This window comes from Hyperolius riggenbachi, chromosome 8 (genome assembly GCF_040937935.1).
Source record: "Hyperolius riggenbachi isolate aHypRig1 chromosome 8, aHypRig1.pri, whole genome shotgun sequence".
Classification (NCBI taxonomy): Eukaryota; Metazoa; Chordata; class Amphibia; order Anura; family Hyperoliidae; genus Hyperolius; species Hyperolius riggenbachi.
In genome coordinates, this window is record NC_090653.1 from 52,756,639 (window position 1) to 52,769,285 (window position 12,647).

At 45.0% G+C, this 12,647-nt stretch overlaps 1 protein-coding gene across 1 annotated transcript in view; it reads left to right on the forward strand.

Annotated features, from left to right (window-relative positions):
• Nucleotides 1-11,475, forward strand: part of FLOT1 (flotillin 1) — a 39,216-nt gene extending 27,741 nt beyond the window's left edge. The window contains exons 8-13 of the mRNA XM_068250428.1: nucleotides 43-195; nucleotides 272-453; nucleotides 535-580; nucleotides 3,537-3,674; nucleotides 4,531-4,695; nucleotides 8,027-11,475. Of these exons, the coding sequence (XP_068106529.1) occupies nucleotides 43-195; nucleotides 272-453; nucleotides 535-580; nucleotides 3,537-3,674; nucleotides 4,531-4,695; nucleotides 8,027-8,059 (717 nt within the window). The 3' untranslated portion in view covers nucleotides 8,060-11,475. The remainder of the gene's footprint in view (nucleotides 1-42; nucleotides 196-271; nucleotides 454-534; nucleotides 581-3,536; nucleotides 3,675-4,530; nucleotides 4,696-8,026) is intronic.
• Nucleotides 11,476-12,647: the final 1,172 nt, after the last annotated feature.

The window sequence follows — 12,647 nt, forward strand, 5'->3', positions numbered from 1 at the left end:
AGTATGAAAGGAAGAATGGTAACACCGTATTCCTTCTTACAGGAAGCCGAGGCCCTTCAGGAGAAGGTCTCTGCTCAGTACATTAATGAGATTGAGATGGCCAAAGCCCAGAGAGACTTCGAGCTGAAGAAAGCCACGTATGACCTGGAAGTGAACAGCAGGAAGGCAGAGAGTGACCTGGCCTATCAGCTCCAGGTATAACCGTGAAAGTGCGTCACTGCTGTCTGCCACAGTCAACACAAAGCTCAAACTGTTGCCTGCTTCCCTCCAGGTGGCCAAGACAAAGCAGAAGATCGAGGAGCAGAAGGTCCAGGTCCAGGTGGTGGAGAGGACTCAGCAGATTCAACTGCAGGATCAGGAAATCAGCCGAAAAGAGAAGGAACTTGAGGCCAGGATCAAGAAACCAGCGGAGGCAGAGCGTTACCGTCTGGAGAAACTGGCCGAGGCAGAGAGGTGAGCTGGATTCTCTTTTCTTACTACCCCTCATCTTCCTGTCACCAGTGTGTTTACCACCGCCTCTCCTAATGTTTGTAGGATGAAGCTCATCACAGAAGCAGAGGCAGAAGCTGAGGCCATCAAAGTAAGTAAACTGGGTGCTTGTAGAAACTTTTTTAGATGTCTAGATAATGTATAATATGCAGAATTAGTGTATTTATACACTCACATGGGACTGACTTCTAGTGTAGCAGTCTTGTTCAAAGACAAGTGTAGAGATCCTCTATCCAGACTGGGCTAGCATAAAAATACAGGCAGCACTTGGCTCTACCACATTTGTCAAAGCAACTCTATAGGAGGCCATTAACCATAAAATCCCAGGGACGCTTCTTCACCTAATGTATTAGCCATAAGCACCCTAGACTTGAATGTTTTGCACGGTTTCAAACTGCCTACGTTGGGACATTTTCACCCCTTTTCTCTATTCTGTTTTGTTGAGTGCTGCTCACTGTTTATTCTACATAATGTACCTGACTTTCTTGTACTGCCATCTAAAATCTTAATAAAAAAAAAAGTTTAAAAAAATTAAAATCCCAGGGATGATCAATTGTTTCCGATCATCGTTATAATTGATCAGAAATGATGACCACTAGCAGATGAAAACCTGCTAAACAATTCAATCAGATTATTGGAACTGATCTGTTTTTTGGCTGGATCCCTTCAGTCTGATGGGACCGGGTAGCGGGTTTTCGGCCAATTGTGGGCACGCCTGGGAGACACTGAGATTTTATGGTCGATTTACTGTCAGATCGATTATTTCCAACATGTCCGATTTTGCTTTCTAATCGATTTCCGAGCATTTTCCGATCCATTTCCTATTAAAGTTAATGGAAATTGATTTGAAAATTCTCGGAAATCGGTTGGTAATCGATCTGACAGCAAATCCGACCATAAAATCTCAGTGTGTACCCAGCATTACTTATCGTCCTGGGAATGAGATTTACCTTCTCCATGTGACCATGATCCCAGTTAAAGGATACCAGGGCTGAACGATTTATTAAAAACTAGTAGACCCAAGCCCGTTTAAAAACAGGCTCTAGGTCTTTTTCAGGCCGCCGCCGCGCGCCCACCTCGCCCGCCGCTGCCCACCTTGCTCGCTCCTTGGTCCCGTCCAGTTGTCCGTTAAACCTGGGACACAGGGACAGCTGCTGGACGCAGCGACAGTTAGGGTTTTGTTATAGAGGATGAGGGGAACAGGCATGTATTAGATACAGTCCTTATGCCCACCGATTCCACTGTTCTCCTCCATACCCCTCCTTTATACTCTATACTCTAAATCGCTGGTAAGTCAGTACAGGTTGACCGGCGCAGGTTGTAATGCGCATGAGCGTTTTGCGCGTGCGCACAATTACATCACCATGCCGTCGTGCCCCCAGCGGTGCAAACCTGTCCTTGTGACTCTCCAGCGGTGCATTTTTTTCAGGCAACCTCACCTATGCACAGGTGGCGTAATTAGTGTCTCAGCTTGGTGAAGCTGAGACACGAATTACCCCACCTGTGCATAGGTGAGATTTCCTGCAAAACATGCACTGTTGGGGAGTCATAAGGGCTCTTTCACATCTGCAACGCGTGTAGGAGCCGTTTTCCTGCCCACGTTATGCCCTGCAGCGTGTTGTCAGGATGTTGTGGTGCAACGCAATCAGCGGCGGTAGTAATTAACCTGACGGGAAAACACCGGCTCCCAATGATTAAAAGCTCCCGGGTGCGTCTTACCGCAACGCATCGAAACGCAGCATCGGGTGTGAAAGTAAAATGAAAGTCTATGGACTTTCATTTTACCTTGGTTACGCAAAGTTTCGACTTTGTGCTAAAACGCAGCAAATGGGCTCTAATGTGAAAGAGCCCTCAGGACAGGTTTGAGAAACTCTGCTCTACTGCACACTGCGGTGATGTCAGTGGACAGCGTAATTGTTTTACATAACGCAGAATGAAAGTAGCGACCTTTTCTCCTATTTGTGTATTTGTAACGGCTGTGACATCACTAAAGGCAGTGTCGGAATTAAATCACACATGGCTACAATGAAAATCATAAACTGGGGCAAAATGAGTTTTTCTAAGTATTTGCATTTTTGACCATGGGCATATTTTAAGACATTTTAAACATACACAAAGGACAACTTAAATGAGTGGAATATGGAAGCTGCCATCTCCTTGGGTACTCAAGGTGAAAGGGTTATGGAGGCTGACATGTTTATTTCCTTTTAAAATAATGGACATTGCCTGGCTGTCCTGCTGATCCTTTTCCTTTTTAACCTCCTTGCCGGTTATCCCGAACTCAGTTCGGGGTAACCTGCGCAGGAGGATTCCTCAGGCCCCGCTGGGCCGATTTGCATAATTTTTTTTGTTTTGTTACAAGCAGCTAGCACTTTGCTAGCTGCTTGTAACATCCGCTCGCCGCAGATCCGACGCTATCCGCAACGTTTCACAGCATCAGAACTTTGTTTCTCTTATCCAAGCCTCATTTTTAGCTGCACAGAAGAAAACTGCCCGGGCTTTTTTCCCCTGATGCAGTGCAAAGCATGATGGGATTTCTGATGTTGTTGCTCTCGTTCTGCTGTTTTGGTGCAATTTTATTTATTTATTTTTTATTTATTTTTTTACATTTTGAATTTGACATTTGAAGCCTAGCGTGTGCAGCTGGGAGGGGTTATCAGGACACAGGACAGTTGGAACTGTGTCTCCTGCTCCTTGTCACCTCCTTTCAACCAAAAACATGGCTGCCCCCATGACAAAGATGGCAGCCCCCATGAATCACAAACATTTGCCTGTTCTTTTAAAACAGGGTGGGTAAAAAATTATATTACCTATCTATTCTAATTAACATAACTAATGTAACTTAATGACAGTATGTTTGTTTAGGCTGAAGTTCCCCATTAAGCTACGTGTGTGACCTAATGCTAACATGCTTGCTGATAACTGGCCTTCAAGATGTACCTTCAGAAGAAGCAGAGCCCTGGCTGGAGTGCGTGCAGAATAGAAATGTTTATGAATGTCTCTCCTCACAGTCTGAATGTTAATACCTATATAATTTCTCCTGCTAGATAAAGGGAGAGGCCCAGGCCTATGCTATAGAAGTCCGTGCTCGTGCCGATGCGGAACAGATGGAGAAGAAGGCCGAAGCCTTCCAGCAGTATAAGGAAGCTGCAGTTGTGGACATGTTGCTGGAGAAGCTGCCTGAGGTATTTCCCGCTGATTCTGCCTTTCTGATATTAGGGGGTGATCTAGAAAAAGTTGGACAGTGACCAATAGTGACGATTTCACTGTGTTTGCTTCAAACAGCCAATCATAGGCAGAAGGGTTTTTGTTTTCTCATTTTAGCCAAGGAAAGAAGGCAGCAGGTAGATGTGGCTCGAGGTTGCTTCATGAAAAACTACATTGGATGCGCATCACTCTCCTCACGTCCTTCTCCCGACCCCCGCCATTCAGAGCAGGGTCATCCACCAGGCAACCTAGGCAGGTGCTTGGGGCCTAGTGGGTGTCAAGGGGCACACCTGCCACCTTCTCTAACCTCTCTCCACTTCAGCTTACCAAAAGGACCACAAGGGAGCACAAAATCCACAACCTTGCCTAGGGCCCCATTACATTTTCCTGCATCTCTGTGGCGCCACTGCCCAGGGCTTGTGCAGTAGCATGACGCCACTCCTAGACAAGCGGCTTTGGCTTGGTGTACAGGAGTGGCCATACTTGTGCGGGACCAGTACAGCTATAAATGGAGAGAAGCGCTGCCTCCATAACCTATCCGACAAGCTCTTGCCGGATATGTTCTGAGGGTCCACACTTGGCAATGGTGGCGGACAGAGGACATTAGAATCTTCTGAACTGTCCAGAGGCTTTTCTCTACCTAGGTAAGTATATAACTTTTTTGTTGTTGTTTTTCGTGCTGCCTCAGGTAGACTTTAGAAATTTACCTTGTTCAGTTGTAGGTTCAGTTTTTTTTTTTTTTTTTTTTTTTTTTGTGTGTGCATTTGATGTTGTAAAGCAGGATGTGAAATAATGTGATTTGCTGTTTCTGTAATGCTGCCATTTGTGTTGCAGGTTGTGGAGGAGATCAGCAAACCTCTGACTCAAGTGAAAAAGATAAAAATGGTGTCCAGCGGTGGCAGCGAGATCGGCGCCTCCAAGCTCACAGGAGAAGTGCTGGAAATCCTGAACCGCCTGCCGGACACCGTGGAGAAGCTGACCGGCATCAGCATCAACCAGGTCAGTGATGGATCGGGACCGCCCACTCGGATGTCATGTTCAGATGGTTTGCAATGCTACAAATCCAGCTGTCACAGATTGACTGACTGTCCAACCTTTGCTGTGGCTAGAATAAGCATACAGAGCCAGACTTAAGCTGTAATATCTCATCTGCAGACCCCTGTTGAGGGCGGCATCTCTTCACTTCACACTAGCTTATCAGCCTTAAAGTGCCCATTAGAGATCCAATTTCCTGAACGGTTGTCCGAATTGATCGGTTACACCAAAGAAGGAAAAATTCATAAGCAATCTGATCAGACTGAATTGTTCGGATTGACAGAATTGATAGAACAATCGTTTTGTCGATCTATACTATTAACGTTACCTGATCTAGTCAATTGTACCGCTAATGGGCACCTTTAAGGTGGCCATACACTGGTAGATGGCCATCAGAATCGACCAAGAGATGCATCCCTCTCTGATCGGAATATGATCAGAGGGGTATGTATTACTGCCACAACACTGCAAATAAATAGATTTTTTTTTTATAGATTTCACCTTAATCTATTTAAAGTAATCCTGTAAGGAAAAAAGTGCCCCTGGAAATTACTTAAAGTGAACCTGAGATAAAACACATCTGAGGTTTCATACTTCCCTCGGGTTTCCTTAAAGGGCAACTGAAGTGAGGGGCATATGAAGGCTGCTATATTTATTTCCTATTAAACAATACTAGTTGCATGGCAGCCCTGCTGATCTATTTGGCTGCAGTAGCGTCTGAATAATACCAGAAACAAGCATGCAGATAATCCAGACTGATCTGACAATAATGTCAAAAACACCTGATCTGCTGCATGCTTGTTCAGGGTCTATGGCTTAAAGTATTAGTGGCAGAAGATCCGCAGGATAGCCAGGTAACTGGTATTGCCTAATGGGAAATAAATATGGCAGCCTCCATATCCCTCTCGCTTCAGTTGTCCTTTTAGCCCCCTTGAAGCTGCTCGGTCCCTTATCATCTACTCTGGTGGCTCCTGTCCCCTGCAATATGGCTTGGCCGAGTTGTGCATACACAGCCATGTCGCGCTCCAGTTTCCAGAAGCGTTCTGAGCCTGCAGTACTGCGCCGGTGCAAAACACTCGAGCGCAACAGGCACACACAGCCATGCTGCGCATGAGCGACAAAGCGTGACTCGGCCAGGCTTCCAGGCCATATTGTGGGGGACAGGAGCCACCGGGGAGACGGTGAGGGACCAAGTGGCCTTAAGGAAGCCCCAGGTAAGTATGGTACCTGAGATGTTTCATCTTAGGTTCACTTTTACTCAGGAGGGGGGGGGGGGGTCTCTGGATCCTAATGAGGCTTCCCCCTGTCCTGTTCAGCCTCGATGATCCAGCGCTGGCAGTCCCCGAACTAGAAGTGCCAGAGCTGCAGCCACTAGGGTGCGCTCTATAGGCTGTAGCAGTGTTGGGGAGTCTTGCCCAAGGTCTCCTCAGTGAATATGTGCTGGTTTACTGAACAGGCAGAGCCGAGATTCAAACCCAGGTCTCCTGTGTCGGAGGCAGAACCCATTACACTATCCAGCCACTGCTCGATAAGTGTATGGGCACCTTAAAGCGGAATATAACCCTGCATTTCAACTTTGCTCTAAAACATTATTTACAGTATATTATATGCAACCAGCATTTTTTTTTTTACTAGACCAGCATTGGAAGGGTTACACAGATTCAAACCCAGGTCTCCTGTGTCGGAGGCAGAACCCATTACACTATCCAGCCACTGCTCGATAAGTGTATGGAGACCTTAAAGCGGAATATAACCCTGCATTTCAACTTTGCTCTAAAACATTATTTACAGTATATTATATGCAACCAGCATTTTTTTTTTTTACTAGACCAGCATTGGAAGGGTTACACAGGGCTTTAAAGTCCCTGGAGATTTCTGCAGACGCATCCGAAGCTGAGTTAGATACTTTTTGTTTACACAAATGTATCTAAGTGTTTATTGTGACTCATCTCTCTCACTGAGAAGGAGTTGGAGGGCAGCCAAAGAGTGTGTAACATTTCTAAATATATACATATAACTAAATAGAATGTAACTATCTGAACGTCTGCACGGAACTTAAAACCTCTGTGTTTAACCCTTCCAATGCTGGTCTAGTAAAAAAAAAAAAAGGCTTTTTGCATATAATATGCTGTAAATAATGTTTTAGAGCAAAGTTGAAATGCAGGGTTATATCCCGCTTTAAAGTTTGTGGAGAGATCTGCAGAAGTTCAGATAGATACATTCTATTTAGTGAAATGTAACTATTGAGAAATGTTTACACACTCTTTGGCAGTCCTCCAAGCTCCTTCTCAATCAGAGAGAGGAGTCACATTCAACACTTAGATACATTTATGTAAACAAAATGTATCTCTTTCAGCTTCGGATGCGTCTGCAGAAATCTAAAGGAACTTTAAAGCCCTGTGTAACCCTTCCAATGCTGGTCTAGTAAAAAAAAAAAATGCTGGTTGCATATAATATACTGTAAATAATGTTTTAGAGCAAAGTTGAAATGCAGGGTTATATTCCGCTTTAAGTATATGTGGGAGGGAAGAGACCATAGTTTAGTTGCCAGCCTTAAAGGATACCCGAAGTGACATTATGAGATAGACCTGTGTATGTACAGTGTCTAGCACACAAATAACTGTTGTTCCATTTTTTTTTCTTTCGCTGCCTGAAAAAGTTAAATATCAGGTAGGTAAGTGGCTGACTCAGACAGGAAGTGACTACAGTGTGACCCTTACTAATAAGAAATTCTAACTATAAACAACTTTCCTAGCAGAAAATGGCTTCTGAGAGCAAGAAAGAGGTAAAAAGGGGAATTTCTTATGAGTGAGGGTCACAGTGTAGTCACTTCCTGTCTGAGTCAGGACGGAGTCAGCCACTTGCATACCTGATATTTAACTCTTTCAGGCAGAGAAAGAAAAAAAGGAACACAGCATAGTTATTTGTGTGCTAGACACTGTACATACACAGGTCTATCTCATCATGTCACATGTCACTTCAGGTACCCTTTATACAACCAGCAATTCCGAATACTGCATAGGTCTACTGTGTTCCCAAATCAACGCAAAGACAAATATTACACGCTTCTTCAGCTGGCTTATGCAGAAGAGAGTTTGGCAATTTACTTTTGGGTGAGTAGGCACCGTTTTGTGGGGATGGTCCGGAAAGATGTTAAAGCCAGGATGACAGAATGGGGGGCAGCATTTTCCAGTACGCAGCTGACTTCCTGTCCAGAAAGCAAGGACAGTAATGTATAACTCTTCTCAGTGTAGAGTTGTATAAAATGATGGTTGTATGTGATTCTCTCTTTCAGAGCATACAGAAGAAGCCTGGACGCATGTCGTAACTTGTGAAGGTCAATTACTCCCTCGGTTTCCTCATCCCATGTGTGTCCTCGTCCTTCTCCTCACGGTGCCTACAACAGCTGTTTCCTGGTCCATGTATTATGACAGCTCCCATAGGCTGTTCTCTTGCAAATGTTCTTAATGCTCCCCTGGAGCAAACTGAGGCCTTGTTCCACACATTTTCAACACTAGAACCTAAGGTTTCACGTTAGCAACCCATGTTTGTTGTTTCATTGCATTATCGCAATTTAGAAATGAATTGGTTTTCAAAGGATCAGACCACACAAGTTGAGGTCTGTTATTCAGGGTTTTTATTTTATACTTTGGATGGTAAATGTAGATCTAGTATAGAACAACTCTCTCTAAAATGAGAACTGCATGTGTTGTCCGTAGCAACATTCTTTCTTTAAGATATTGTGTATAAATGGCTAAATCTGTTTCGTCCTTCAGACCGGCATGGTGTGTTTTAAAGCTGTTGCCCCAAAATTTGGATTTTTACTTAACGGTAACTGGGGCTTCCTTTAGGCTTTCGTAGTGTCAAGACCCTCCGTTGTGCCCCATCCAGCTCTGAAATTTCTGCAACTGGAGCACTAGTTGCACCTAATGGTCCTGTTGCCGTGCCTCTACAGTTGCGATCCCATTGCTGGGAATGTTATGCACATGCACGGCTCTCAATAGAATGAACCGTGCATGTGCAGAATGCTACCAGAGATGGGAGCACAATTGTGGAGGCGCGTGAACAGGCGCAGTAGGCTTGACTAGGGCCCCAGTCACAGAAATTTTGGAGCTGCCAGTGACCCAAGGGTGAGGAAACTGAGGGACCTTACACACTATGGGAGGCTGGAAGAAGCCCCAGGTAAGTTAAAATACAATTTGTGCTTCAACTTCCAACGATGCTATACATGTGCCATAAGTCTACCTGCTCAGGCCAGCTTATACATCAGCTCAGAGGCATCAAACTTTGCATCTTCTGTTATTTGACCTCTGCTTGCGTCTCTAGACATTGGTGGAGGACCTACAGCCCCATTCTCTGACTACTACTCTATACGACCTTCTTACAGAGCTGTGTGGCCCAAAGCCTTTCTCTAAATGTTTAGAAACTTTAACCTGAGATAAACAGTCATGAGGACTGACTGTTGTTAGTTTGGTTGAAAAAAAATCCGTCAAGTCCAACCCAAAAAAAACCCAAAATCCTGAACCTGCACCAATCCAAGTTAATCTCTGTTAAAAGTTCCTCAACCTTTAGAGAAGAGTCCTCGCTTGTTGCTTCTAGTTGATTATGGTTGTAGATGTTAGAGGAAGGTTTGGGGTGGAGTTGTAGAGGACTGCTCAAGATGCAAGTAAACGGCCGTACCAGTATAAATGATCAATGTTGGGATATGTGCAGGAAAGAACTGTGGCGGCAGAGGCAGGCAGTCCACACAAGGACACCGTAGAAGCTGATGGACTTTTAAGATGTGTAGAGGTGGATGGCATGTATAGGAGGTGAGTCTGGAGACAGACAAGGAAGCACGAAAGGCCACTAGAGATTGATGGGAGTTCCTATTTCGCCCGTTAAGTTTCAGATTTTATTAACCTAATGACTTTCCCTTCCATGTAGTTTAAATGGCTGTAAATTCCTTAATTTTGATGGAAACTTGTTGCCCCCAGTGAAGGTACAACTCTGATTTGTAGGGCTATACCATCCATGATTGGGAGGGGTGAGGAGCAGCAGCTCAGGCCACGCCTCCCTGTTCAGGAGGAAGTGCTCCTCAGCTACGCCTGAGGTACTCATGGACCGCTTTATATCAAAATGAAAGCATTTTTAGCCATTCTTGAAATGACTACAGGGTGGGGCAGGGAGGTGTTTTCCCAATCAAGCCGGGAGCTGGATAGGGAGAGTATTGTAAGAATGTACAGTACAGACTGAGGAGGAGACATAGAAGGAAACTCTTAAAAAGACAAAAATCGTAGTAGTGTAAAAAAAAAAAAAAAGTTAAAGGACACCTGAAATGAGGGATATGAAGGCTGCCATATGTATTTCATTTTAAGAAATACCAGTTGCCTGGCTATCCTGCTGATCCTCTGCCTCTAATACCTTTAGCCATATACCCTGAACAAGCATGCAGCAGATCAGGTGTTTCTGACATTGTCAGATCTGACAAGATTAGCTGCATGCTTGTTTCTGGTGTTTTTCAGACAGTACTGCATCCAAATAGACTAGCAGGGCTGCCAGGCAACTGGTATTACTTACAAGGAAATAAATATGGCAGCCTCCATATACTTCTCGTTTCAGGTTCCCTTTAACTTCTGGGACTGCCTCCGGGGCTGCAGCAGTATAAGGCTCATCATGCCCTCTGACTCAGCCACTGACTGACAGAAATATTAGACCTCGCTGTGCCAGCCTTTGTCTGTAAGCATGCTGGGACATGTAGTTCCCCTGCCTAAGGCAGTTCTGTATATTTTTAGAGATTTTGTGTCTTGCTTTTAGAAATTGTATTCTGTTCACTTTTTTTCTTTTTTAACCTAATGCAAAGAAAAAAGATAATGGCTGTGTTTTAAACAGATACCATCTGCTTCCTGTTTGTTTGTTTGTTTGTGGTGCCGTTCCTGTAATGGGTGAACGCATCTTTTTATTCCATTGGTTTTTCTTTTTTTACAGTCACATACCTAATTTCTATGGTCAGTGTCAGAGGAGAGAGATCTGTTGATAGAAACTGTGTTTAACCACTTCTGCCAGCAGAGGGCAGTGTCGGCCTTTGTTATAGGACTTCATATATACCTCCGCCCTAAAATCTCTCTGCTTTGCATTACAAAGCTAATCTGCAAATGTGGATTTTTTTATTTATTTTAAATCAAGTAAGATATAGAGAGGATGATAGTCACTTAAAATGGATTGCTATGGAGGGATTTCTTTGGAGCGAGTAATGTTTTGCTCTTAAGTTGCGCACAGACCTTTAAATTCTGTCACCCACTGGGACTTGATCCCTCAGGTGACAGTTTGGAGCTCGATGCTGCACAGATGTGTCACTAGCCTCTGGGCTAGCCACACGTTCTGTTGCTATGGAGGGTGGGGAAAGTTGACTGCATGGAGTGGGCGTGGTGAATAGAACAATGCCCTTGGCCTGTGCTCAGCTGAGTTGATCCGCCAGGCAGATTGCCGACGCATCGAGGGGGACTTCAGCCCTGGGCGTTCGCCTCGGCCAAGAACCATCTAGTGTGTGTTTAAGGCTTTCGTGTGATCTAGGGCTAGGACACAATCACTTTCAGTGTAACCAATATCCTATGATTAGGAATTATTTTCATTATGTCCTCTCACTTTGATCCACAAATTGCTGTGACCATCCTCTTACCTCGTGCCTGTCCCCTATTCCTGCCAGCCTATCAATGGAAAAAGTACGGAGCAGCCAATCAGAATTATTGGGGTCATTCAACACCCTGGTTGCTTTTGGCAGCGGCACCATTTTTGCACGCCAAATGTATTTTAAAAGAAATTCTAAGATGGATGTACTACGGGCCATTCCAAAACCTAAAGCTGGTGCTTTCCAACTAAGTGGCTGTTACAGACATCTTTGAACAACTCCACAGGTAACAAAATGATCTCATGGACGCTCAGCCTGCACCTGCAAGTGTCCTACCCCCTCTATTGAGATGTGCAAACTAGTGTGTCATCCTATGTTTTCCCTTCCACTTCCTGGGTAGAGGTAGAATTCAGAACCTGTGCTGTCACATGGCTGCTTGGTCACAAGGGTGGTTTCTTGATGCATCCAGCTGTTAAAGGAATCTATAGATTGGATGTCATGAGGTTTAGTATTGAATAGGAATCTTTTCTTTTTTTTTTTTTTACTGTCCTACTTTTTGGAAAGTAAAAATTGTTCTTCACAAGTTATCAGCTGTAAAAGATGTAAACAGGGAGGTGGTACCACTGCTGCGGGGAGGAGGGCATACCACCGCTGCGGGGAGGAGGGCATACCACCGCTGCGGTGGGGGGGCGCATCACCACTACGGGGAGGAGAGCATATCACCGCTGCGGGGGGGGGGGGGGGGAGGGCGTAGCGCTACGGGGAGGAGAGTGTACCACTGTTCTAGGGAGAAATGCATACAGCCACTCCGGAACGGATGGTGCACCACCGCTATGGGGTGAAGATTTAACTCCACTGCTCTGGGGAGGGGTTGTACCACTGTTGGAACCAAAGAGATTGCACCCGATGGAGCGGCTTTTGGCAGGAGGGGTAAGTGAAAGAACAGTGCGCTTGTGGGTCGCTACGGATCCTACATGCTGGATCTCTAGGTGATGTGGCGAGGGGACTCGTGCACACATCACAGATCTCTGGCCGGCAAGGTAGGAGAGACTGTTCGGGTTTGCTTTAAGCCGATTGTACTGGAGCTAGCTGCATCTGGGATGGTTACTCTGCATAATGGTTTCTCAGAATTGTAGATGACCTCTAAGTGTAGATAACTGTAAAATGGTGCATTATTGATCCCTGCCTACACTATTGATGGCTCATTACTGAGCAGGGATGGGCCAACACTACAGAATACCAAGTTACCGTATCATACGGAGAGCCAGGGATCACTGCTATGGGCATGAAGATGATTGATACACAAGTA